The sequence below is a fragment of the Arachis ipaensis genome, chromosome B3, assembly GCF_059453495.1.
Source record: "Arachis ipaensis isolate K30076 ecotype BB chromosome B3, ASM5945349v1, whole genome shotgun sequence".
NCBI classification, from domain to species: domain Eukaryota; kingdom Viridiplantae; phylum Streptophyta; class Magnoliopsida; order Fabales; family Fabaceae; genus Arachis; species Arachis ipaensis.
The window spans coordinates 54,646,235-54,671,114 of record NC_142438.1 but is presented as its reverse complement, the minus strand read 5'-3'; the positions used below and the strand labels follow the sequence as shown (position 1 = coordinate 54,671,114).

General features: G+C 36.2%; 1 protein-coding gene across 3 annotated transcripts; it reads left to right on the top strand.

The window, feature by feature from the left end:
• The first annotated feature begins 100 nt into the window (after positions 1-100).
• On the top strand, positions 101-22,420 carry LOC107634498 (pectinesterase inhibitor 3). 3 transcript variants are annotated; one of them, XR_015907122.1, is made up of 3 exons: positions 101-1,049; positions 18,867-18,916; positions 22,229-22,420. XR_015907122.1 is itself a non-coding variant. In XM_088507827.1 (2 exons), the coding sequence occupies exon 1, from the start codon at positions 278-280 to the stop codon at positions 1,031-1,033; it is 756 nt and encodes a 251-aa protein (XP_088363953.1). In that variant the 5' UTR covers positions 101-277; the 3' UTR covers positions 1,034-1,049; positions 22,229-22,418. The 3 variants fall into 3 exon arrangements, 2 of the variants coding, with proteins under 2 accessions (XP_088363953.1, XP_088363956.1); XM_088507827.1 differs by lacking the exon at positions 18,867-18,916 and having other exon boundaries at positions 22,229-22,418; XM_088507830.1 differs by lacking the exons at positions 18,867-18,916; positions 22,229-22,420 and adding an exon at positions 3,060-3,842.
• Positions 22,421-24,880: the final 2,460 nt, after the last annotated feature.

Genomic DNA, 24,880 nt, shown 5'->3' with positions numbered 1-24,880 from the left:
CGTTGGTCCACATCCCTAAACTTGCCCTACTAGTCCTAGGCTGAAGGCTACTATACAGAAGCAACCCTAAAAACCTACTCACATTGCCCCTACCATAACAACTACATTAAACAACCATTTTCATTTATTGCACTAAATAAATCCCCACCAGTGTAGTAGTTCACTTTCACTCACACAACACAACTCACTTCTCTTTCACTTCGTAGTTCTTCCCACACACACTTCACAGCTTCTTTTTCTTCTTTCAGATCTACAACCAAAAACAGAGGGAGAAAAAATGCAGACACAACTCAGGCGCACTATTTTCACTTTCCTGCTGTTGTTCTCATCCCCAACATTTTTCGTCTTCTCCACCGCATCACCACCGTCAAAAAACAACCGCAGCAACAACGCGCAAGCCCTGGTCCGTTCATCATGCGTTCACACAAGGTACCCGAGCATCTGCCTCAGAACACTCTCAAACTACGCTGGGCCTGCCAACTCCCCCTTAGACGTGGCCCGGGCCGCTCTCAGGGTGAGCCTGGCCCACGCCCGACGAGCCTGCAGACACCTCAAGACTCTCCAATCACCACTGGTAGGCCCAGGCCCAGGCCCAAATACAGGCCCATTGAGCTCGAAGTCCAAGAGGCAGCGAGCGGCGCTGAGTGACTGCATCGAGCAGATGGCGGACTCGGTTGACGAGCTGAAGAGGAGCCTTGAGGAGCTCCAGCACCTCGAAACGGCGACGTTTCGGTGGCAGATGAGTAACGCACAGACTTGGGTGAGTGCTGCCCTCAGTAACGGCGACTCATGCCTCGATGGCTTTGGAGACGTAAGCAACGGCGGCGATAGAGGCAGTGGAGGCAACGACCGTGACAAGAAGCTGAGGAGGAGCGTGAAGCGGAGGGTGACTGACGTGGCAAGGGTCACGAGCAATGCTTTGTACATGATTAACCTTGTTGGTGAAACTTGGCCCGGGAAGCCTAATAAGCATCGTTCTTCGCCACGTGGCACCCATTTCAATGACTGCGTTGAGCATCCTGCTTGTGCTTAACTAGAAGAATGAATGGGTAACTTTTTTTTATTTAAAAAATGAAATGTTGACAAGTACATCCAATAATTATGTAAAATGTAAGAGGATTAACACTTCTTCTACAAAAATCGAAAAATTAGTTAGTATGGATTTAAATATAAATAAAAGTAAAATATTGATTATTTGATATTTCTCAATAATTATATCCAAACAAGTATACTAAAAAGAGTTAATGGATGAGTGTATTGAATATTTTTGAAAAATAAACTATTTACTTCAGTTTTAGTGTATTATTGGATATAGTTGTAAAATATAATTGTTGACATATACTATTATTTTAATTACTCGATTTCAAGATTATAATAGAATAAAGTATTTAGAAATTAATTTTTATATGGGTAAAATTTAAGTGTAATTCAAGTATGTGGGACAATTTTAAGATTAACTCGAATGTGATGCATATCACTTTTTGCTGTTTGTGAGAAACTGTCTAGGGTCAGCTTTATCCCGCTCAGCGAGATGACAGTGGCCACGTGATATAATTTGTAGGCTATTAAAATGGGTTAAACTTATATATTAGTCCGTCTACTCATTTAAACAAATGAATTCTGTCTTTAAAATTAATTTTATTTAAATTTTGGATTAAGTTTAATTGATCCAAAAAAAATAATGAATTAAACGGGTTAGTTTGTAAACTAAACAAATATTCTGTTTATTTTATTTATATATTTTTTAAAAAGTTATATTTTTAGTTGATATTCGTCTCAATTTGACTCAAAAATTTAATTCGTTAACTAAAAAATATTATTTATTTAAGATAATAATATTTTTATTAAAATATCTTTTAAAAAATAAAATTAAAAAATAAATATTCAACTTATTTAACTTATTAGACTGATTATAAATGGTTCGAATTAAAAAATTATAATCCAAAATTAAAATGAGTTTAAACAGGTTAATCCATTTAACCTATAAACTTAAACAGTCAGATCTAAAGGACTGATAGATAATCCTAATAAATTATAAGGAGTGTTACAACTTACAATTCATGATTTGAAATTGAAACACAAAATACGGAAGGATTTCTTTATTTTTACCATTTAATAAAAGTATAATTCAGGAAAAGAAAATATATGAGTTAGATAATTGTTTTACTGTACTCTATTTATATATATATAATTTAAAACAAGTAGTATATTAGTTCTCTGTTAACAATTTGATATAATTTGGATAATATATTGTTTATTTTTATTTTAATAATATTATTAAATTTTTAATATATTTATAAAAATATAAAATAATATTTTAAATTAATTTTAAAAATTTTTTTAGTCAAACAATTTAATTTTTAATAAATTTTTATTATTAAATCAGTGTCTAAAGTTACATTAAATTAGACAAATTAATCTTTACATCAAATTATTTATCCGTTTAGAAGGATTAATGTGAGAATTCTAAAAAATTTTAGAGAATAATGTCTAAATGTTTAGCAAAATTTAACATACAAATTAATTTGTCTAACAAAAATAAAAGATTAGAAACTAATTTAATTATTAAAATTTGTTGAGTACTAAATTATCTGACTAAAAATTTTTTTAGAATTGATTTAGGATATTACTAAACAATATAATACAAAAACAATCTGTGTGAAATAGTATTATAAAAAATGGCTTTTTTACTAGGGTGTACTTTTTTCGAAACTTATTATCAAAATGTCATTCTTTTAAAATTAATTACCTAAATGTCACTCTTTTGCTAAGGTGACAACTAATTTATTATTTTATTTTTATTTATAATTGAGTTTAAAAAAAAATATAATACATTAATAAAAAGTTATAAAAATCAAAAGTCGTTGGGTCATTATTTTATAGATTGATATATGGTAATTATTAAAGTAAAAATTATTTTCTGATAATTATTAGTGGCTAAGAGAAGTGAGTTAAATCTTGACCTCCTTTTTTATTTTATTTTTATTTATGTTGAGTTCAATTGAGATACTTTGAGTAGAAAACAGAAAAGACTATGGTTTTGTCTCTTGATGTGGTAGGAGCCAAAACAGAGTCATATACAAGGTGTATTATGAAGAAGTGTTACTAAATAGAAGAATCAAGAGATACTTCAGTTTTGTTTTCTACGATGCAGAACCAGAAACAGAGAACAGAAAAGATAATGACACACAGATGTATTCTGGTTTAGCTACTAAGTGTAATGTTGCTACATCTTGTCTCTATCACAACAGTGACGAAATTTCACTATCTTTCAATAGAATTACATTCACAAATTCTCCCTAGGATTCTAACAAATCCTATATAGGACAAATCCAATTTCTAACCCAAACTAAACTTGACTAGGAACTCACCCTAACTTTTCAACAGCAAAGTGCTAACCCAACTTGTAAGGAAATTCCCAACTTACAAAGAATTTCTGGAATAAACTTATGGCTCTTTTCTCCAAGTCTAACTCTGCCTTTTTTCACGCAATGGCTTTTACTTACAAACCTCACTATTTTGCTTTTAACCATTGAAACACAAAAAGACTAGACTGAAATAATAGAATATTCAACAAAAACCATGAAGGAAAAGAATAAATAGCTCAGTGAGCTATAGGAACCCAAACGTATTGCTCTCACTCCTTGTTCCAATCCTTAGCCGTTTACTCATTTAATAGAGGAGTGAAGCTTCCTAGATCTAGAACTTGCTTTAGCACCTTGTTTGACTTCTTCTCCAAAAATCAGTAGTGGCAGCGACGTGATAGAGGAGATAGAGCATAGAAGCAGTGACTGAATCAAACATGCAACCATACCTTCAATCTTTTCTTTCAACCTTTTTCATCTTGCCTCTTGAATTTGAACCGTGTATTCTTGCTTTGGTTCCTAGTCATATTCTTGAGCATTGATTCACAGCAGAGCTTCATCATTTTTTATTTCTTCAATTTTCTTCTTTTGTGCTTGCAAAGATGGGATTTCTTCATCGAGCTTCACTAAAGCACAATTGTAGAAATGCTTTTTGTGATTGTCCTTCTGATTTGATTTTGCCTTTTTGCTATAGCATCTTTGACCTTCTCTTCTTTCTTGAAATTGAAAACCTCCTTTTTTTTATCTTGGATTTTACCCTACCTTTAGAATTTTCTTTTTCTTTCTTCAGAGAGTTCGTGTGTTGTGATGTAAAAGAAAATAGAAGAGAGAGAAGAGAGATTTTTGGTTTCAGTAGTTTGAAGTGAATTGGTTCAAATGAGATAAAATTCAATTTCTTTAACTTGCACCAAGAGAATGAGTTTGGATATAGATCACCGTTTGGGCTTGTTTATGTTCTTGGGCTAAATGCTTTCTTTCATATGCTTTCTTTCATATGGTCCAGTAATTCTTGGATCAGTTTTATTTCAATTTTTTCTGCACATTAAACAAAATGAATCATACAAACAATTTGATTTTAACCAAATAATATTTCGTCATCATCTTAAATTGTTTTAATTCTTCAAACTCAATAATCTCCCTCTTGATGACAAATATTTTAAAATGAATTGAAAAGAAAATAAGAGGAGTTTTAGCAACTTTTCTTTGATATTTCCTTTGATTTGAGGCTCCCTTTGTAAGAATCGGAATTAAACTAACCACTTAGATAAAATAAAATAATAATTTAATTATTTAAAATAGGTTCAAAAATTGTGAAATGTTAATTAGAAAATTTAAAGGTGAGATTTGGATTTAGTGAATTTTTTCGAGTGGGAAAATATAATTTTTTGCGAAAAATTGCGTAAAAATGCGTACCGGTAAATTAGCCGGCAGTACCGGCTTAAGTCTGTCTGGTACTGCGTGAGAGAAAATAAAACAGTAGAAAAAAATTAGAAAAACATTTAGAATTAAAAACCGGACACTAATTTTAAAGGTTTTGGCCCGAAATTAGACCAAACGAACTTAAAATACTAACAGATTGGACCGGACCCAAGTTGGGCCCAAGGTCCAACATATATATACACTTTTTATGAGCTTTCAGCTCATTTCTACCCAAAAAAGAGAAAGGGGGGGGGGGGTGAGACAAGAAGAGAGGAGAAAGGGATTGTTACTATTTACTTCCACCTTGTTTCGCTCATAACTTAAGCTACAGTGCTTCGATTTGCGTACTGTTTGCAGTCACGCGAAGCTCTTGTCGAGCTCGTCATTTCTAGCTAAAAAAATAGATAAGAACTTGAAATCCATACTCCAGATCCCTGCCCTAATAGTTTTGCATTTTTAGGTATTGTTTTTGAATAGATTTTTTTATTTTGGTTGTTTAGCGGTGATCTAGCATTGGAATATTATTGGATTTTTCTCTCTAATACCATTGGGTAAGGTAAGTCTCTTCGAAACCCTTGTGGTTTAGTATTTTTGTGAATCCTAGGATTGATTTTGGTATATTGCATGATGGTGAATTGGAATTTATGATTATTGGAGTTGGTTTTGTCTTTTGGATCGAACCTCGGCGGCTATAGCAGTGTTGATCTTGGAGGGTTGCTTTTGGTGTTTTGTGCATTTTGGGAATCTGCCAAGGCATGATTTTGGTTTTCTTTAGATAATATGTAATGTTTCATGAAACTTAGGCTAGTGGATCTTAGGATAGGATTGAATTGATATTGGTTGTTGATGATTATTGTTAATTGATGATGATATTAATGATTGATGATGTAAAATGATGTTGTTGGTAACCAATGATGATTATTGAATGTTGTTGATAAATGATGTGAATTAAGGGTTTTGACGATGGTGAAATTGATGAATAATGGCTAGGTGTTGTGGGATTGAACATTGACGGAATTGTGTAGAACCTATGCACAATTACTCAAGAGGGGGGTGAATTGAGTATTGCAACAACAATGAATCTTTTTGCGAAAGTTAAAGACAATATACAAAAGTGTTATTGTACTAGTATTTTTCCAAGAGCTTAACTCAATTGCTAAGCATTTATAAGGAGCTTTTACTTTCCAATAGACACCAACTCAAATAAATTGATCAAGCTTTTCACCAATCGGACTTAAGCTATTCCTTAAGTACTTACGAAGCTACTTTTCGATCACAATTTATTTGCTCAAAGGTAAAAGACAATAATATTGAAGAGATGAGTTTGGAGAGATGCAAACGCTATTTAGAGTGGTTCAGCACAATCCTTGTCCTACGTCCACTTTCTTTCTCAATCGCTATTGAGAAGTTCCACTATTGCCAAGCTTCAAGGTGCTCGCGCAAAACCTTTTACAATCCGAGTCCTTAGTTTCTAACACCTCACGGTATATGATCACCACTCGTATACTAACCTACTCCACTTAGAGATACCTTCTCTAAGATTTGCCTTGAGTACTTAGTATACTTCTTTGGTATCCTCACCGACTATAGTGTTTATAACTCTTGACTCAACCTTGGAGATCACACTCCAATTTACAAAGTGTACAAGAAAACAATTCTCAAAGAATTGTTGAGACGAAATGAGTACTCTCTAGAAGAGTGTATGATTACAATTTTAGCACTATTGAACCAATTGATATTGCTCTCTCAAATTGTGTATTATAACACCTTAAAAATGTGTAGAATGAAAGAATATGAACAAGATAGTTTGCAAATACTCACGTGTGTGAAATAAGGCTTCAATCCATCTATTTATAGACTCCCCAAACCTTAGAAACGTTGGGGAGTTAATGGGATGGAGCCGTTTTGTCAAAACTAGCCGTTTTTTATATTTTTGAATCATTTGCATCGATGCATAACACTTTGCATCGATGCAAATGTGTCTTTGAAGCTGAAATTTGAATTTTCAGCTAGGTTGCATCGATGCAAACATCTTTGCATCGATGCAACAAGTCGTCGCATGCTTTGCATCGATGCAAGATGAGTGTGCATCAATGCAAACCTTAAAGAATGGCTTAAAATCACTTCAAAATACTTAGGATTGATCTCAAACTTGTTGGAGTCAATTCCTATGCTTTTGTACCTTTGAAAACAAGTTTTTAAACCATTTGGCTAGCATCGAATTGCAAGATGTGCATCAAAACATTTTGTGAGTGTGTGTTGAGAGATTTAGCAATTGGTTCTTAACAAGAAGTTACCTAAGTCCTAAGACACTATACTTGTCTTCAAATGTTGTGGACTTGAGTTTCTTGTTGTTGTTGTGTTGCTTTCAACTCTTCATTCCTCAACGTTGAATGTTGGTTGATCTTTCAACATGCTTATTCATTCAAGTTGTTTGTTGGTTTGTCTTTCATGTCGTTTGTTGGTTTGTCATTCATCAAAACCTACGAATACAAACTTCGCATACAAGCAACATGATTTACAAATTGTAGTTGGGAATATGTAGAAATGAGTCGATTTGGAATTGATTTGTGTAATGATGATGATGATTATAGAGATTGATTGTGAATAGTAAAGGTGTTGGAATTGAGTTGGATATGTTGGTAGTGATGTGAGATGATTTGGTAAGGTGCATGAAGTGTAAGATTGGGAATTGGTATGTTTGGGTTTGGTTTGGTTTGAGATTTTGGAAAACTAGAGAACCTTGTATGTTTTGACAAAATTTTGGTTTCGATAAATTTTGACGAGGCATAGCTTGACCTCTGGACCTTTGTTTTTGATAAGTTTAATTTAAATAAAATTTGGGTCTGGGAGCTTTAAGACGTTTGAAGAACAGCCAAAAAATATTTTAAAACAAAAAAGTTATGTGTTTTAAAATTCGGTAGAAAAATCTGAATTCTGTAGCTTTTAAAGTTTCTCACTATCTGTCCTTGCTACCCAAATCAATCTGTAAGCGGGATCACACCTCTGTCCTTACTAAACAATTCATTAGTATGTGAGCGGGATAGAACCTCTGTCCTCACTACAGGCGGGATAAAACCACCATCCCTGCACAATAGTTTACGCACTGAGCAAGCGGGATTATACCACCATCCTCATCAGGCCAGAAACCTTCATCATATTCACAGTTACTATTGTACACATTCCATTCATTCTCGGAATATTATACTCATAATCATCGTTTTGCACATTCCATTCAATCTCATGAAATCACTTTTCTAATTAACCGCTTATAGGCTAACAGGCCAAACTTTTATAATTCTCAATTTCAATTTAAGCTCATTCCCTCCATACCACCATATCACTTCAATCTCACCATCAATCATATTTCACTTCATTCATGATCATAATCATAACCATTCACCATCATCTTTCATATCAATTCATTAGGTCTCATAATAGAAAATACTCTTTTAGTTCACCCAATGCACAGAGGTTTACAAGCTTGCCGGGAAGGCTAAACAGTTAAAAATAGGATTTTAGTACAAAAATAGGGCATCGTGCGTACGCATCATAGTATGCGTACACACCCCCTCCTGCGTATGCACGAGTCTCAACACACACTCTGGTCTGTGCATGCATACGATATTGTGCATAGGCACACAAACCAGAATTTCTGGTTTTCTGTAACATTACAGAGTTCATTTTTTTATACCTAACTTCCGACGTTCATAACTTTCTCTACAAAACTCCAATTTCTCTCATCTTTATACCGATTTAAAGCTCTCACAACCATCTTTAATTTGAAATAAAGTTCACTCAATTTCAAACTCCAAAAGCCAAGTTATAACCTGCCAAAGTTGATTAAAATTGTATTTTTACCAAATTATGCCAACTCCTAGTTCTCAAAACTCACAAACCAAAGCCAATTCAACCATAACCAAATCACATACAGCCTGCCATAAAAAAAATCATTCATAGTTGTAGTAGACAGTGAAACCGGAGTAATCCAGAAGAATAAAGCATCTCCGAGACCTTAACCATCTTCTTATCATTACATTCACCATCACTGAGTAACGTTTTATTTATTTTACTTTTATGCGCTTTAAACAAACAAATAACTTTTCTATCCGCCTGACTAAGATCTACAAGATAACCACAGCTTGATTCAAGCTGAAAATCCTTGTGGGATCGACCATGACTGACCTCAGGTATTACTTGGACGATCTAGTGCACTTGTTGGTTCAGTTGTACGGAGTGTGGGAATCCGTGCACCAGCATACGCGTGGACCACGCGTACGCATAGCCATCCTCACATACGCATGCAAACCAGGCAGAATCGACTGGTCGCGTAAGAGAGATTCGCGTATGCAAAAATCCCAGGTCACGCGTACACGTCGGCCATGCGTATGCGTGCGCGTACGTTTTATCAAAATTTTTAACTAAGTTTGAAACTTGCAGAATGCTCATTTTAAACCCCAAACTTCTGACGTGCATAACTTTTTTATTTTAAAATATTTTTCATTTGTTCTTCAAACGACGTAAACTTCACGGATCCAATTTTCATTTGAAATAAGTTTGAAATCATTTGGGGGTCCGGAAGCCAAGTTATGACTCACCGAAGTTCAGCCAAAAATCAGTTTTTCACAAAATCTCAAAACCTCCATTTTTATTTAAAACCAACTCAACCTCAGCATTCCATACATAAGAACTCACCTCCCAACATACTAATCACAATACCACAACCACCACAAGTTAACAAATACAACCATATGCATAATTTCTTGACAATATCAACAAAATCATCAATATATGGCCACCCCTTTGTACATATTCACATCACAATCATCAACCCATCACCCAACAACATAATTTCAGAGTAACCAACAACATCCAGAAACTATTCAACCAATAATAACAATATCACCATGAACATTAATCATTCAACATACTCATGCATTTCAACCTATCCTATGGTCATCTAGCCTAAGTTTTCACAGAACATTATATATTAAATACGTGAAACCTAAACCATACCTTGGCCGATTTCTACATATTTTTGAGACACCACCAAGGCACCCAAAAAGATCCAAAGTCACCCAACAAAAGCACTCAACCTCCACCAAGCTCCAAAGCTTACAATTCAAGCTCCAACATATACATATACACACCTAATACATATATACAACACATATACACCCAAATTCAACACCCAATACACAAAATTAGAGATTTAACTAGAGTTCTAAGATTCTCACCTTATCAATGGAAAGTTGGGACAAGACTCGGCAAGTTTACCAAGTTAATTTGATCCTAAACACCGAAATTACACAAAATCCCAACACCAAAGTCCTAGAATTTTGAAATTATAGAATGAACAGATGGGAACGAAGGTGAGGCTTAATAGTAACTTGATTATATGAGTTTGGTAGAAAACTCTAAGATGAACGCGTGGCTGCTGACGGCTCATCAATCGGAGTTCCGGATTGAAAGATATAAGCAATTGAAGATTGGAGGTGATTAGGTTTTCCTCCTCCTCTTCTCACTGTAACTCTCCCCCCTTTTTTGCCAAGTCCAGTGTGCTTCCCTTTGAGGGAAGGGACAAGAGCTTCAGCTCTTTTCATTTTAATGGGCATTAGGTTGGGCCATGGGCCCAATATGAGCCCGGTTTGACCAGTTCGGCCCATTTGGCCCAATTTTGGGTTAAATTCTTTGAAATTAGTGTCAAAATTCTTATTTTAATTTACTCTATCCTATTTTGCTATAAAATTTATGTTTTTAATTTATTTTATTAAAATTTTATTTATTAACTAATTATTCGCTAATTTTGCGGGTTTACATCCTACCCACCTAATTAAAAATTTTGCCCTCAAAATTCAAATCCAGTTACCTAAAAAGAAGTGTGGGTAGTCCTCCCGCATATCTGGTTTGAGTTTCCAAGTGTGTTCCTCGATTTCAGCTCCACTCTCAGCATCCTCTACTAACAAAACTCATCCTCTGCGTAGCTACTTAGCATTGGTATTATATTAGTAATTCTGATTGAAGTTACTTGAAGTGTTAGGTCCTTTCTTAGTTTAACCGGTTTAGGTTCTAATATGTGATTAGCATCAAAAGTGTATTCTTGAAACTGAGACATGAAATATGTGATTGGTATTGATTATCAAATTCGGGAACTAATACTAAGATGTCTGATGCTCCAGTTTCATATCAGCACATAGGCTTTTAGCACACCGTGAAGCCTTATCTACTTCCTGATGTATAGTCTCGTTTAATATCTCCAATAAACAGTTTGCTTTAATGGGTGGAATGGATTTGGATTAACTGACCCACGATCACCTAACAGCATTACTTCCTATCCTGGTCCTCAATAACCCCTTTCACAATCATTAGCAATCCCTTTGTACTTTCATTGTGAACCCTTCCATGGTTACCACATTTCGGATGACTTTTGATACTCGTTGCTTATCTTTGAACGTGTCAGATGTTCACTCACATGCGTCACCACATTATCCATCACTTCAGGCCCCTCAGTCTTATCAAAATTGGGATACATTTTAGCAATCCTTGGTTGAATCGAAATCCGTTCTTGATGGCTTCGGACAATAGTTTACGTTATCACTTTCTGCATTAGGCATACTAATCTCTTCTTATACTTTCGAATCCGTTTATTCATTCCTCCCAATCTCATTCTTTGTTTCTCTCGATCTCTTCTTGATTTTTCTTTTGTTTACGAGACTTTGACATCCTCAGTAGCTCTCTATCACCTTCTTACGCTTCCTGTATCTTGTCTTTGTCGCATTCTAAGACTGCAATAAATTTAGTTTGACTCCTTTTGCTACACCCTCAATATCCAATTTAGAGTTCTAACTTACCTAGCATTCTTTCCTCCGAAATTTATATCCAAGAATTCTTCAGAAACTTCTTGCTCAGGGCGTCCGTCACCACTTCACGATGTTGTATTCGCACGCATCCTAAACCTCTTTAATAATACATCGCAATAATTCAAAGATAGTTAATTAAGTTCGGGTATTATGACTATTGGCACAGAGATTAATCCTTCTCTTGAGATTCAAAAGCTCTCTTAGCATTCAGGCATCCATATAGACGGTGCATTCTATTGCGTCTACTTAATCACAAGCAATACGATCAACAAAAATTAAGGCTCTAAGATTCCTAATAATGTCACAGGCTCATTTTTGTGTCCAAGAATTTTTCCTTAAGGAATCAATGCCTTGATGGTTACACCTAGGATTCACACGCGATACTAAAATATGCTCAAGTTGATTTTCAAAAAGACATTAAGCTTGAAAGACGAATGAACAATACGAACGGTGTGCGTGAGAAATCAGAAGGGAAATCTTGTATACGGTCAAATAGAGTTGTACCGAAATAATAGAATGCACAAGAAGAAGAACAAAGGTGCATCTCAAGAAAAGAATTCAAAACAAAGACCTTCGGTAGAAAGAACAGAGCATATAAAGTAAAAGAAGTCTCAGCTGATTTTGAAGAACACGGTTTGCGAATAAGAGCAATTCCACTCACAGCGAACTTCCAATATTCAAGGAATACGTGAGTATACCAAGACAAGTTCAGGCTCATCCTGGTAGAATCAAAATTCATGTGCGTAAGGAATAAAACTGGAAAGATGATCAAGTCATTTAAGAAGAACTCCGGATAGAGTTTCAACGCAGGTTTCAAAAGAAAGATTAGATTGAGTCGCAAAGATTCGTTGGCACACTCTCTCTGTATAAGGCTTCCTACCGTTCTCTTTCTTCTTCTTCGGCATAACCGGCGCTTCCCACTGAGAAATAGTTGGTCAGACAATTCCCTCTTCTAGTACTCCCTTCAACTCAATCCTAAGTTCTACTGGTTATAATGGTGTCTTCGCTTGTGGTGCAATCAACACTTATCCGGTTTTCGGCACAAGTCTATCACAAACTCACTTTCTCTCTGAGATGAAAATTTTGGTACACCTTCAAGAGTTGTCTGGAAAACTTTCTCATAGTAGAAATTTGGTCTCATCTTCACTCGCCTCTTAACAATTAACAACTAAAGGTTGAATTCGCTTTATTCCTCTTCCTCGAAGTTTTACCATCACTGGATTTCAAACAATAACTCCGCGTAGCCCTCAACACTCCTGATTCCTTAGATATAGTCCAACCTGCTTCCGCTACGTCACTTTGATCCTTAACCTTCAAGAGTTTAACCACTCCTTTAAGTTAACTAAATATTGCTCCGTCTCAACAACTGATAGTTTTCGACTAATCATCGACTTGGACTTTACGATTATCAACGCTTGTCATGCATTACGAATGAATATCACATATTAATGATATGCAAGAAAGTTAGAAATTCAACCGCTAGTTCGTGATTACCTCAGGTCTGAGAATCAGATTCAACTGCATCCCAGCGTTTCCTGTGTGGACAATCTCGAGCTATATGCCCTGGCTTCCTGCACTTGTAACATACACCTAGTCCGGCCCTGCAGTCTGTTTGGATGGTACTTCTTGCATCTTGGGCACCTTAAGTCTTCCAGTTGAGTACTAGTTTGCCCTTCTGAATTCGGATCTGGACGGGTGTCGTTCCTTCGGTCATTGTTCCAGCATTGAGAACGGAAAGTGACAAAACGACCCCTCTTGAAACTTTGGCTCCTTGCTGTAATCTTCTTTCCCTTTTTCTTTAGGAAAGGTTCCCGACAGTCACTTTCTGCCACCACAGTCTATCTTGAACTCTACCCCATTGCTTGACCCGCGTTAACTAGTTCCGGAGGATTCACAACTTCCACTGGTACCATCGCCTTCGGAAAATTATTTCCGCCTTCCTCTTCATTACCACCGTCGTTGCCAATTCTATCTTTCGTTTGCATCCTATCCATCACTCGACTGGTTGCAACAGCAACAACACCAATGGCAGCAGCAGCACTTGTCATCGCGGTTACGAAATTGGTCAAACTTCCTACCGGTATAGTTATCTCATTACCTCTCCTCTCTCGATCTGGATTACACCCACGACCGCACCCACGAGACGCCATTTGGTTCCTGTTCACACCAAACAAGTGATATCAAGGTGATCAGTCTCAATATCGCAAGTCTAGTATTTCAAAGTCCCAAATGCATGCTCATGAACATTCATGCCATATATATCAATCAGATATCCTAATTAGCATCTACAGACACCTAGAGTATGCCCAGAAACATAGTCAGTCCGTTCCTCAGGCTCTACAGGAACGAACTGCTCTGATACCATAATGTAACACCCTACCACACAGAGCTTTACACCTAGGATGTAAAACAGAGGTGGCGAGGCACTACGACCTCTAAAATAAAAATATAAATGCATATAATAGTCGAAGGAATGTAGTATACTAGGAGTCTTGAAGAATAGGTAAAACAAAATCGCAAAATTAAAAGCGCAACACTCAGGAAAGAGATTACTTGTGTGTAAAGAAACTAAGGTTCAAAGGCATAATTAAACAGAAAGTAGGAATAGAGGGTCAAGAATACAAATATCAAGCTCCGAACTCAGCCTACGAAGCTAAGGCTGGCCAGAGAATAGTTACATACATATATATAAATAATCCATAACCCAAAATACATAAAAAATAGTCCTAGTTCTCTATAAACCTATATGAGGAGCAAAAGTAAAACATATATACATAAGGAGTATGGAATGAGACCTGGAGGTTCTCAGCATGGTAAAGGTGCCACGCATATAAGATATAAGGTCTTGGGAATGCCAGAGGTAATCCTAGAACGCCGACACTTAGATTATAAAGCTTAAAGTACTAAACAGAAACCATAAAAAGGGTGGTCATCTAGGGAATCCTAAACCTAGCTTAAACTTAATCTCAACTCTAAACCTTTCTCCCTTTCCTCCGTTTCTCCATCTCCGGTGATTTTGCAAAGACAGACAAACAGACAATTGCAAACATAGATAGGAAACAAGTAGTGCAAGTAGCAAATATAACAGTTAACATAATATATTCAATTGGGCATTTCCAAATAAGACATAGCAAGCAAAGCAAACAAAATGCACATGATGCATGCCTGTCCTATGCCTGATGAGGCTCATCTGTCGGTTATCAAGCCAACTCGACAAGTCCGGTTTGCTAAACCATGGACTGTCCCCCGTCGCGCATCCCTACGAGTCTATGCATAGCTTTTTCTCTTTCATTCATAATTCATAAATATATATATATAGCTTTACTCAAATGGGGTTAACCTTCCCAGGAATTTCTAAGTGCCCGGTCACACTTACGACGTAGGGTCAACAGAGTATCGAGTCTCAACCTGGAACACGTGGTGGCAAGCCACGTACTTTCCTAGGGAAACTCGTATCTCAGATAATCATTTCATTATGGCTGTAAAATCACTGTATACAACATATGTTTGCATCTTTATGCATAGTTTATCATAACCCGAAGCAAGTGGGGGAGAAACCACAACCCTTGCGTCTACTCGAGGAGCCTCTATACTAACCAACCTGGACAAGTGGGGTGAAACCACAACCCTTGCGTCTATCCAGGAGGTACGTTCTCATATGCCCAGGAGGAACAAAGGAGGGGATCCTAACCTCCCACCATCTCCTTGGGGGCGATTTTACAATACCAGGAGGAACAAAGAAGGGGATCCTCACCTTCCACCATCTCCTGAGGTCGCACTTTCAAGAAAGAGTGCTGAGATGCAACATTTATTCCTTTCATTAGCCAGTTTCATAATTCAAATAGTTTATATATATAAATATACATATGTATCTTACCTCCTCATACCTAAAACACCACTTCTCAAACTTTCTTCATCTCTAAGTTACTACCTATTCCTAGCTCCATCTCACTACTAGACATATTACTAAGATCTAGGGCTAAAAGAGTAAAAATAGAGGTTTAGAGGTTTAAAAATCATGTTTAAAAACACAAAAATCTCATTTGTTGAAAACAGGAGTCACGCATCTGATGAACGGATATTTTATACGCTTTTGGACCACGCATATGCATGGGTACGCATTTGGGCCAAGACGCGTACGCATAGCCATCCTCGCGTACGCATGCAAACCAGGCAAAATCAACTGGTCACATAAGGGAGATTTGCGTACACAAAAATCCCAGGTCATGCGTACGCGTCGGCCACGCGTACGCGTGGGTGTACGTTTTATCAAAATTTTTAACTAAGTTTGAAACCTGCAGAATGCTCATTTTAAACCCCAAACTTCTGACGCACATAACTTTTTCATTTTAAAACATTTTTCATATGTCCTTCGAACGGCGTAAACTTCATCGACCCAATTTTCATTTGAAATAAGTTTGAAATCATTTGGGGGTCCGGAAGCCAAGTTATGGCTCACCGAAGTTCAGCCAAAAATCAATTTCTCACAAAATCTCAAAACCTCCATTTTCATTTAAAACCAACTCAACCTCAGCATTCCATACATAAGAATTCATCTCCCCAACATACTAATCACAATACCACAACCACCACAAGTTAACAAATACAACCATATGCATAATTTCTCGACAATATCAACAGAATCATCAATATATCGCCACCCCTTTTCTACATATTCACATCACAATCATCAACCCATCACCCAACAACATAATGTCATAGTAACCAACAATATCCAGCAACTATTCAACCAATAATAATAATATCACCATGAACATTAATCATTTAACATACTCATGCATTTCAACCTATCCTATGGTCATCTAACCTAAATTTTCACAGAACATTATATATTAAATACGTGAAACCTAAATCATAACTTGACCGATTTCCACGTATTTTTGAGACACCACCAAGGCACCCAAAAAGGTCCAAAGTCACCCAACAAAAGCACTCAACCTCCACCAAGTTCCAAAGCTTACAATTCAAGCTCCAACATATATATATACACACCTAATATATATATATATAGAACATATATACACCCAAATTCAATACCCAATACACAAAATTAGAAAATTAACTAGAGTTCTAAGATTCTCACCTTACCAATGGGAAGTTGGGACAAGACTCGGCAAGTCCACCAAGTTAATTTGATCCTAAACACTAAAATTACACAAAATTTCAACACCAAAGTCCAAGAATTTCGAAATTAAAGAATGAACAGCTCGGAATGAAGGTGAGGCTTACCAGTAACTTGGTTATATGGGTTATTAAAAAACTCTAAGACGAATGCGTGGCCGCTGACGGCTCATCAATCAGACTTTCGGATTGAAAGATATAAGCAATTGAAGATTGGAGGTGATTAGGTTTTCCTCCTCCTCTTCTCACCGTAACTCTCCCCCCTTTTTTGCCAAGTCCAGCGTGCTTTCCTTTGAGGAAGGGATAAGAGCTTCAGCTCTTTTCATTTTAATGGCCATTGGGTTGGGCCATGGGCCCAATATGAGCCCAGTTCGATCAGTTCGGCCCATTCGACCTAATTTTGGATCAAATTTTTTGAAATTAGTGTCAAAATTATTATTTTAATTTGTTCTATCCCATTTTGCTATAAAATTTACGTTTCTAATTTATTTTATTAAAATTTAATTTATTAAGTAATTATTCGCTAATTTTGTAGAATTTACTAATAAAACATAATTGAACACTTATTAACTTAAAACAAGTTTCAAGTAAGAAATATAAAGAGTCAAATGTTAAGAAGAAATATACACTAACGTATATATACTGATTTGGTTCAAATGCCTACATTTAATTTTCAAAAATACTCAAGACTTTTTACCGTTAGAATAAGAGTACAAATGATATTATTTTTATAAATTTTTTTATAACTACAAAATAATTCAGATTGAATCACAACTCAATCTAAGAACCTTAAATATTTTACTAATCTTTTTAAGCAAGACTCAAATTGAATACTCTACTAATTTTCGCTGAGTTAATAATACTCGTAAATCTTGTTAACATGTCACATCTGCTTTCTCCTTCTTTCATCTTAAAGTATTCATATATGCTAACCAAGAAATTGATTTTAGTTTTTTTGAGTTCTTTAGTACCTTTATGATGAAGCATCTTAAATTTGTCCCAAATTTCTTGTGCAAAACCATAAGATATGATCTTGTCATGCTAAAATTTATTGATAGTATGTGGATCATATAATGTATTTTGCTTTAGAATTCAATTAGACCTTAGCCTTGTGATTGTCAGTCCACTTAGCTTTGGGAATAACAATTTCTAAGGCGTTGAAACAACTTGAATGAAAAAAGGTAAAATAGATATGATTGAAAAGATGAGTAAATACTCATAATCGTCCCTGAGATTCGTGTAAATACTCAATGTAATACTCAAGAACCCGATTTTTCCATTTTAGTCCTCCAGATAGAGTTCTGAGTACTCAAAGTGGTCCCTGGGCATATTTCTGGTGATGAGTCATCACCGAAGCACTGACGTGGCCTCTGTTTGCCACGCTGGAGGGTCCAATTTTCAATTTGTACCCACATTGGTCCCTCCCTTTATATCTAACCATATATCCCTAAATTCTCGTAAACTTCATCTCTTCTTCTTGTTCATCGCACTCTCCTCACCTCACCTCACCTCCCTCCAACATTTAGCCATTGCTGATTGTCCCAAGTTGAAGAATATGGAAGGAAAAAAACTGCCTGCCTCTCTAATACAACTCAACATCTGGGGAAGTCCTTTTCTGGGCAAACGATGTAAAATGAAGGATCACAGCTTTGGCCCATAATCTCCCACATCCCCGTCATTCTTTGCTTAACACTTGTACCTTCTCATACAGACTATCCATCGACCCAACAATACAACTTCTTCTATGAACAATTTCAGACACCTTCATTGCCTTCACAACCGCACTATTCTGGCGGCCCTGATCTTCTGCTCTTGGTTGGCATTCTCGTCCGGTTCCAACTAGATCACTACAAAATTTCAGATGCTTTGAATTTAATTTAGCTATCAAATTTAATTTTGTTAAGAAAATTGCTTACCCTGTATCAAAATTTCTGATTTGCTTCCTCCATTCGTTGCTGCTGGAATCAGGGGTGTTACTAGCAACCCTGCGGTACTTTATGATTTATCTTCATCTTCATCTTAACAGCAAACTTCTTTTGTGTATTGCATTTAATTCCTTTACAATCTTCTTACTTGGCAGAATTTTGAAAGAGCCATAACTTTATCAAATGCTTACAGTGAACAGTTGAGGTAAGTTTTCTTATGTACTTGATTTTCAATACATAATGTTTTGCATAGAATATAGATTTGAAGTAGGTTGTGATATACTTTTTTATCTACTTTATCTCTTGTGATTAAGCCAAAGGTATAAACTCTAGATAAAAAAATTTTGGGTAAATTCTATTGAATCAAATTGTTGAACTCATTATTTTGATCTTCTATATTGAGAAAAAAGATTCAGACTTGTGATACAGAAATTCGTTGACTGTTAGAAACGTAATTCAAAGTGTAATAAGTTTAAATGTTACTACAAGTTGTTATGCGCATTATGATGTCACCTGTAAGACCCGGTTAATTAACGGCTAATTAACCCATATATGAGAATTTATTCTAGAAAGCCAAAAATGATATTTTTATGGCTTAATATGATAGAGGAAATTGAGACGAGAATTTCGGTACCAATTTTATAGAATTCGGACCAAGATTGGACCGAACGGGCCAAACCGGGCCAACCGGACCCAAAGTGGGCCCTTGGCCCAACATAACTAAACCAAAACCCTAGTTTTCAGCACTCTCTCTCCTCACAACACACTCAAACACGCTGAAATTGAAGAGAGGGGAGGAAGAACACTCTCTCAAGTTCTTTCTCTCACTTGATCTTCAAACCACCATAACTTTTGATCTAGAGCTCCGATTGCCGCTCCGTTTGCGGCCACGCGTTCACCGCGGAGAGCTCTACAAAACCCATACAACTAATCTTGAGGTAAGCCACGTGTTTCTGTTCGAAATTCCAGCCCTTATTTTCGAGTTTCATGGGTAAAATGTTGAGATTTTGGGTTCTTTGATGTTATAGGACCCAACTCTCTTGAAGGAGAAGGTTAATCTTGTCTCCTTGGACCTTGGGTGTGGTAAGATTCTCAACCCTAGTGTGATTTTGTTGTTCTATGATGTTTGGGTTTTGAGATGTTGTGTATGGGTATGATGGTTGTGGCTTAGGTTGTGTATATGTGAATATTGGAGCTTGATTGGTGACTTTGAAAAGCTTGGAAAGGGTTTGGTGGTGAAAAATCTGTTCTTGGAGGTGTTGAGGCCTTGAGAGCTTGTGGATAAGTGGTTTGGAAGTGCTCCGGGGGAGCTTGGGAAAATCGGCTAAGGTATGGTTTTCGGTTTCCCGTATCTAATATGTAATGTGGTAGGAAATACTTAGGCTAGAGGCCCTAAGATAGGCATTGAATTGTTGATGTTGTTGAATGATTGAGATATATGATGTGGTCATATATGTGATGATGATTATTAAGGCCTTAGTGGTATGATGTATGAGAAATATGCATGTTGTGATATATACTTGATGATTGGTTATGGTTGAATTGTGGGTTGAACCATGTTGATGGTGAGTATGATGTTGATTGTGTACAATAATAATTTATTGGAATTGGTGTTGTTGAGAATTGGCATGAGGAATAGTATATGATATGTCAATGTGTTTGAGTTTGAGCCACTTGGGTGAAGTGGGGTAAAATGATGAGATAGTGATTTTGGTAATTTGTGGTAATGTGTGTCAATGTGTGAGTTGAGGAGGCTTGATGTTGAATTTGATATATTTTGATTGATTTCAAAGAAAAGGGATGAACTTGGCATGTTTTGATTGGTTTTGAAAAGAGTTGGAAATGGCTTGTTTTGAAATTGGCACTTTGTGGTTTTGTATGAAAAAATGGTTTTTGGGCACACTTTGGCGGGACATAACTTGGACTACAGATCTCCGTTTTGTACCAAATCTGTTTAGAAATGAAATTGGATCCGGGATGTCCATGCCGTTCAAAGAACGGGTGAAAAACGATTTAAAATGAGGAAGTTATGTCCGTTGGAAGATTGGGGTTTAAATCTGTGAATTCTGCAGCTTTTAACTTAGAAAATTTTTAGCAGAATGACCCCTTGCGCGTGGGCGCACCTGGCGCGTACGCGCCGATCTTCCAGAAAGCGCCATCCACGCGTGCGCGTGATGTGCGCGGGCGTGCCGATTGTGCTGCACCCAATGCCCAGCCATTTTCCAGAGAGTTATGCCAGAACTGTGCCAGTGTTGTGCCTAGGGCACGAGAACACCCACGCGTACGCGTGGTTGGCGCGTGCGCGTCGATTGGCAAATCTTTAATCCACGCGTTAGCGTGCATGACGCTTGCGCGTCGATGAGTTTTTGAGGCCATCCACGCGTGCGCGTGGAGTGCGCGTACGCGTGGCCCTGTTTTCATCCCAAAGTTGATTTTTGAGTTTTAAAAGCCAAATCTCATACTTCTAAGCCTCCGATCTCACCATTTATGTCTTAAATCATTATGACATGCCTAGCTATTAAAAAGGGGCTAGTGAATGAGGTAACTTGCGAGTGAAGCAAGGGAAAAATGAATGATCAATGAGGATCAAGATGATTATGTGAGATGCGGAGGATGGTGGTGGAAGTGCTTGTTAAGCCATGGGCCGAAAGGCTATAATTGTTAATGAAACGGCTGGTTATGGATTTAACCGTGAGCCGGAAAGGCTGTGTATAATATGAATATTGGCTAGTTCTGGACTGAACCGTGAGCCGGATGGCTGATATGGATGTTGATCCATGGATGAGAATTCATGCATGTTTATGCTGAATTATTGATAACTGAGATTTGCACTTCCACTATCAGAGGCACGAGATCCCTGGGAGGAAGCAGTGGCTAGCCACCACGTGCTCCAGGTGGAGGCTCGAGACTCTGTTGACCCTATGTCGTAAGTGTGGCCGGGCACTGTGAAAGACCCGGATGAGCTCGCCCCCGAAATATTCACCAGTGAGGGTGATGGATATGGATCATGTTTATGATCAAGTTTATAACGAGTATAACTCGAGTTGGGGATGCGCGACAGAGGGACAGTCCAATGGTTAGCTACCAGGACTTGTCGGGTTGGCTCTATAACCGACAGATGATATCATCAGCCACTAGGGACAGGCATTCATCATATGCATACTATGTGAATTGTTTGAGATTGCCTATTTGACTGCATATTACTTGCTAATTGTCTAAATGTCTTAACTGCTCCTATTTGTATATTCTTTGTCTGATATAACTGTGTTTGCTATAATATACTCCTGCTGGTGGTTGGGAGGTTTGAAGGAATTGGAAAGGGAAGTATTAGTTAGACTGAAGAATCTTTAGTCATATACCCTTATATGGTTTAGCTTGTTTATAAGCTTTGATATTATCTGGAGGAAGTTCTAGGATTGCCTTTGGCTTTCCTCTATTATTATGTATTATATATGTGGAAGCTGTTACCGTGCTGGGGACCTCTGGTTCTCACCCATGCGGATTTTGTGGTTTTCAGATGCAGGACGCGAGGCTTCTCGTTGAGGCATGCTGGAGACTTCTGGATTAGCGAAGATCCTTTGTTCTTGGGACTCTGTTTTGGTTTATATATCTTGTTTAGATACTTTTATCTCCATTAAATAATACAAACTGTGATGACTCCTTCTAGAGGGGATTTTGGAGAATAGGTTGTATGTATTTGTGTCCCTTTGGGGTTTCCTTATTTTATTATATGTATATATTATTATGCTCGGACCGGTTATCTTCGCAGCCGGATTTTGAGTCTTGATATTCCCGTTTTTGACACTCTTTATATATATGACCTTGCGTTAGCTTATCCTTTGCTCGTTACGTTATCGATCGGAGTGTTGCGCGTTCGAGTTACGGTTTTTGTTTACCCCTTTTTCTACAAAGGCTCCTAGTTATAATCAATTATTCATACTACTATACGTACTAAATTTTTGTTTTAGAGGTCGTAATACCTTGCCATCTCTGAATTATGACTTAAGCATAAGACTCTGTATGGTAGGGTGTTACATCACCAAAATTTTATCCTTGCGGCTTACAGAAGCAATAATATGCTCATTATTTTTGTGTATTTTTTAACAGCTTATATTTTGTCTCGCTCAAGACGAAACAGTAATCGATGCTTACTTGGATGGTCTTGAAGCTTCTGAGATGACTGATCTCTCAAGGTTTAAAGTTCTGCTGCTTTCTACATTAGTAAAGTGGACGTTACAATTGACAAGAAACTTGAGCAAATTGGTACTTTTGAGGCTCTTGATCTTAGGGAAACGAACAGAGCTTTCACCTGCAGTGCTACTCCCACCCATCATCGACATGAGTAATAGCCCCCGATAGAAGAATGAGGAGAGTGTGATGAACAAGAAGAAGAGGTGAAGTTTACAAAAATTTGGGGATTTAGGGTTAAATATAAAAGGAGGGACCAATGTGGGTACAAATTGAAAATTGGCCAGCTCAGATAGCTGTTGGACCCCTCCAGCGTGGCAAACAAAGGCCACATCAGCGCTCCAGTGATGACTCATCACCAGAAATATGCCTAGGAACCACTTTGAGTACTCGGAGCTCTATCTGGAGGACTAAAATGGAGAAATCGGGATCTTAAAGATTACATTGAGTATTTACGCAAATCTCAGAGACGACTATGGATATTTACTCTTGAAAAGATATAATACTCAATTATATATACTGGTTTAGATGTTACTTGCCTAAATTCAATTTTTAACCATAGTTGCAATTTCGATATAAAATAGTCTTATAATAACAAAAAATGATTTCGTCAAATCTTCTTAGGCTAAATCTTGACACAGATTCCATGAATATAAGAACCGTAAATACTTTTTTCCTAAGTTTTTTTTTTTTTTCAGGCTAAGCAATGACCAAATTACTATTGAATCTAAAATTTAAAATATTCTTATCTCAACGTTTCTCAGACTAAGTTTGATTACTACTGGATGAAGGTACAATAAGCATTGAGGTTTGTGTATAAGATACACATACAAAGATTAGAGATCTAGTTTTAAGATATTACCAAATGCAAGAATTGAACTTCTCAAAGAGTGTTTGATAATCTATTGTATGATATACAAGTATTAACCTATATTACAAATAACTAAGAGTACTCTTCTAATATAAGAGAATTATAAAGTGAAAGAATGAAAATCTAAAATCTAATTTAACATAACTTCATTATCTCTTTTAAGGTTTCTTTTACTCATATATATATATAACATGAGAGAGTCATGTTAGCGTTGAAAATCCCTTTATCTTCACTACATTGTGTATATAGTGGGGAGGGAAATATTTCAAATAGTTGATTTATTGATTACACTACTCATAAATATTTAGAGCCAAAACTATCCGTTTTGCATATAGCACCATTTTGAGATTCATTTCATCTATGCGTCTTCCATTTTTGAGGTAGATTGACATTTCAAAAGCTCGTTCTGAGATTATGACTAAATATATAATACAGTACTTCTTAAGTCTTAATTTAATCAATTTGGCTTTATAACTTAGAAAAAAAAGGTTCCCTAGTAATTTAAAACACTTGAGCAAATTATTAGATAAAAACTAATGAAAAATTTAAATTATATTTCTCATTGCTAATTCCCAAAATTCAATCTGAAATATATAAAGCTTAAAATTAGGAGTTACCTAAATATTAGGAGACTAAAATAATAATTTACCTTACTTTAAATTTGTCTCCGACAACATTTTTGTAGACAACACTTTAATTTTTAACAAATTTTATTTACCAAAATGGCCCTTCAAATTTTATTTCATAGAGAAATCAATCTTTACAACAATTTGTTCATTTACTTGGAATGATTAATTTGAAAATTTCAAAAATCAACCATGTTAAATATATATAAAAAACCATTACTAATTAACCGATGCGTATATAAGTACATATTTGGCATCTCATAAATTTTTTATTATGCTATTGTAAACAAGTTTGATTATTCGTATATTGCAAGTTTGATATTCTACTATAACAGATTAGATTATTCTGGAATTAATAATTTAATTATAAAAATATATAAATTAATATGTATAAATATACAATAATATCTAATAAATAATTTGGTGACTTATTTTTAGTGTACATAAACTATTTTATATAAAAATATATAAAGACTATTTTATT

Coding starts and splice junctions, on each gene's coding strand:
- LOC107634498 (XM_088507827.1), top strand. CDS start 278: ATGCAGACACAACTCAGGCGCACTATTTTCACTTTCCTGCTGTTGTTC.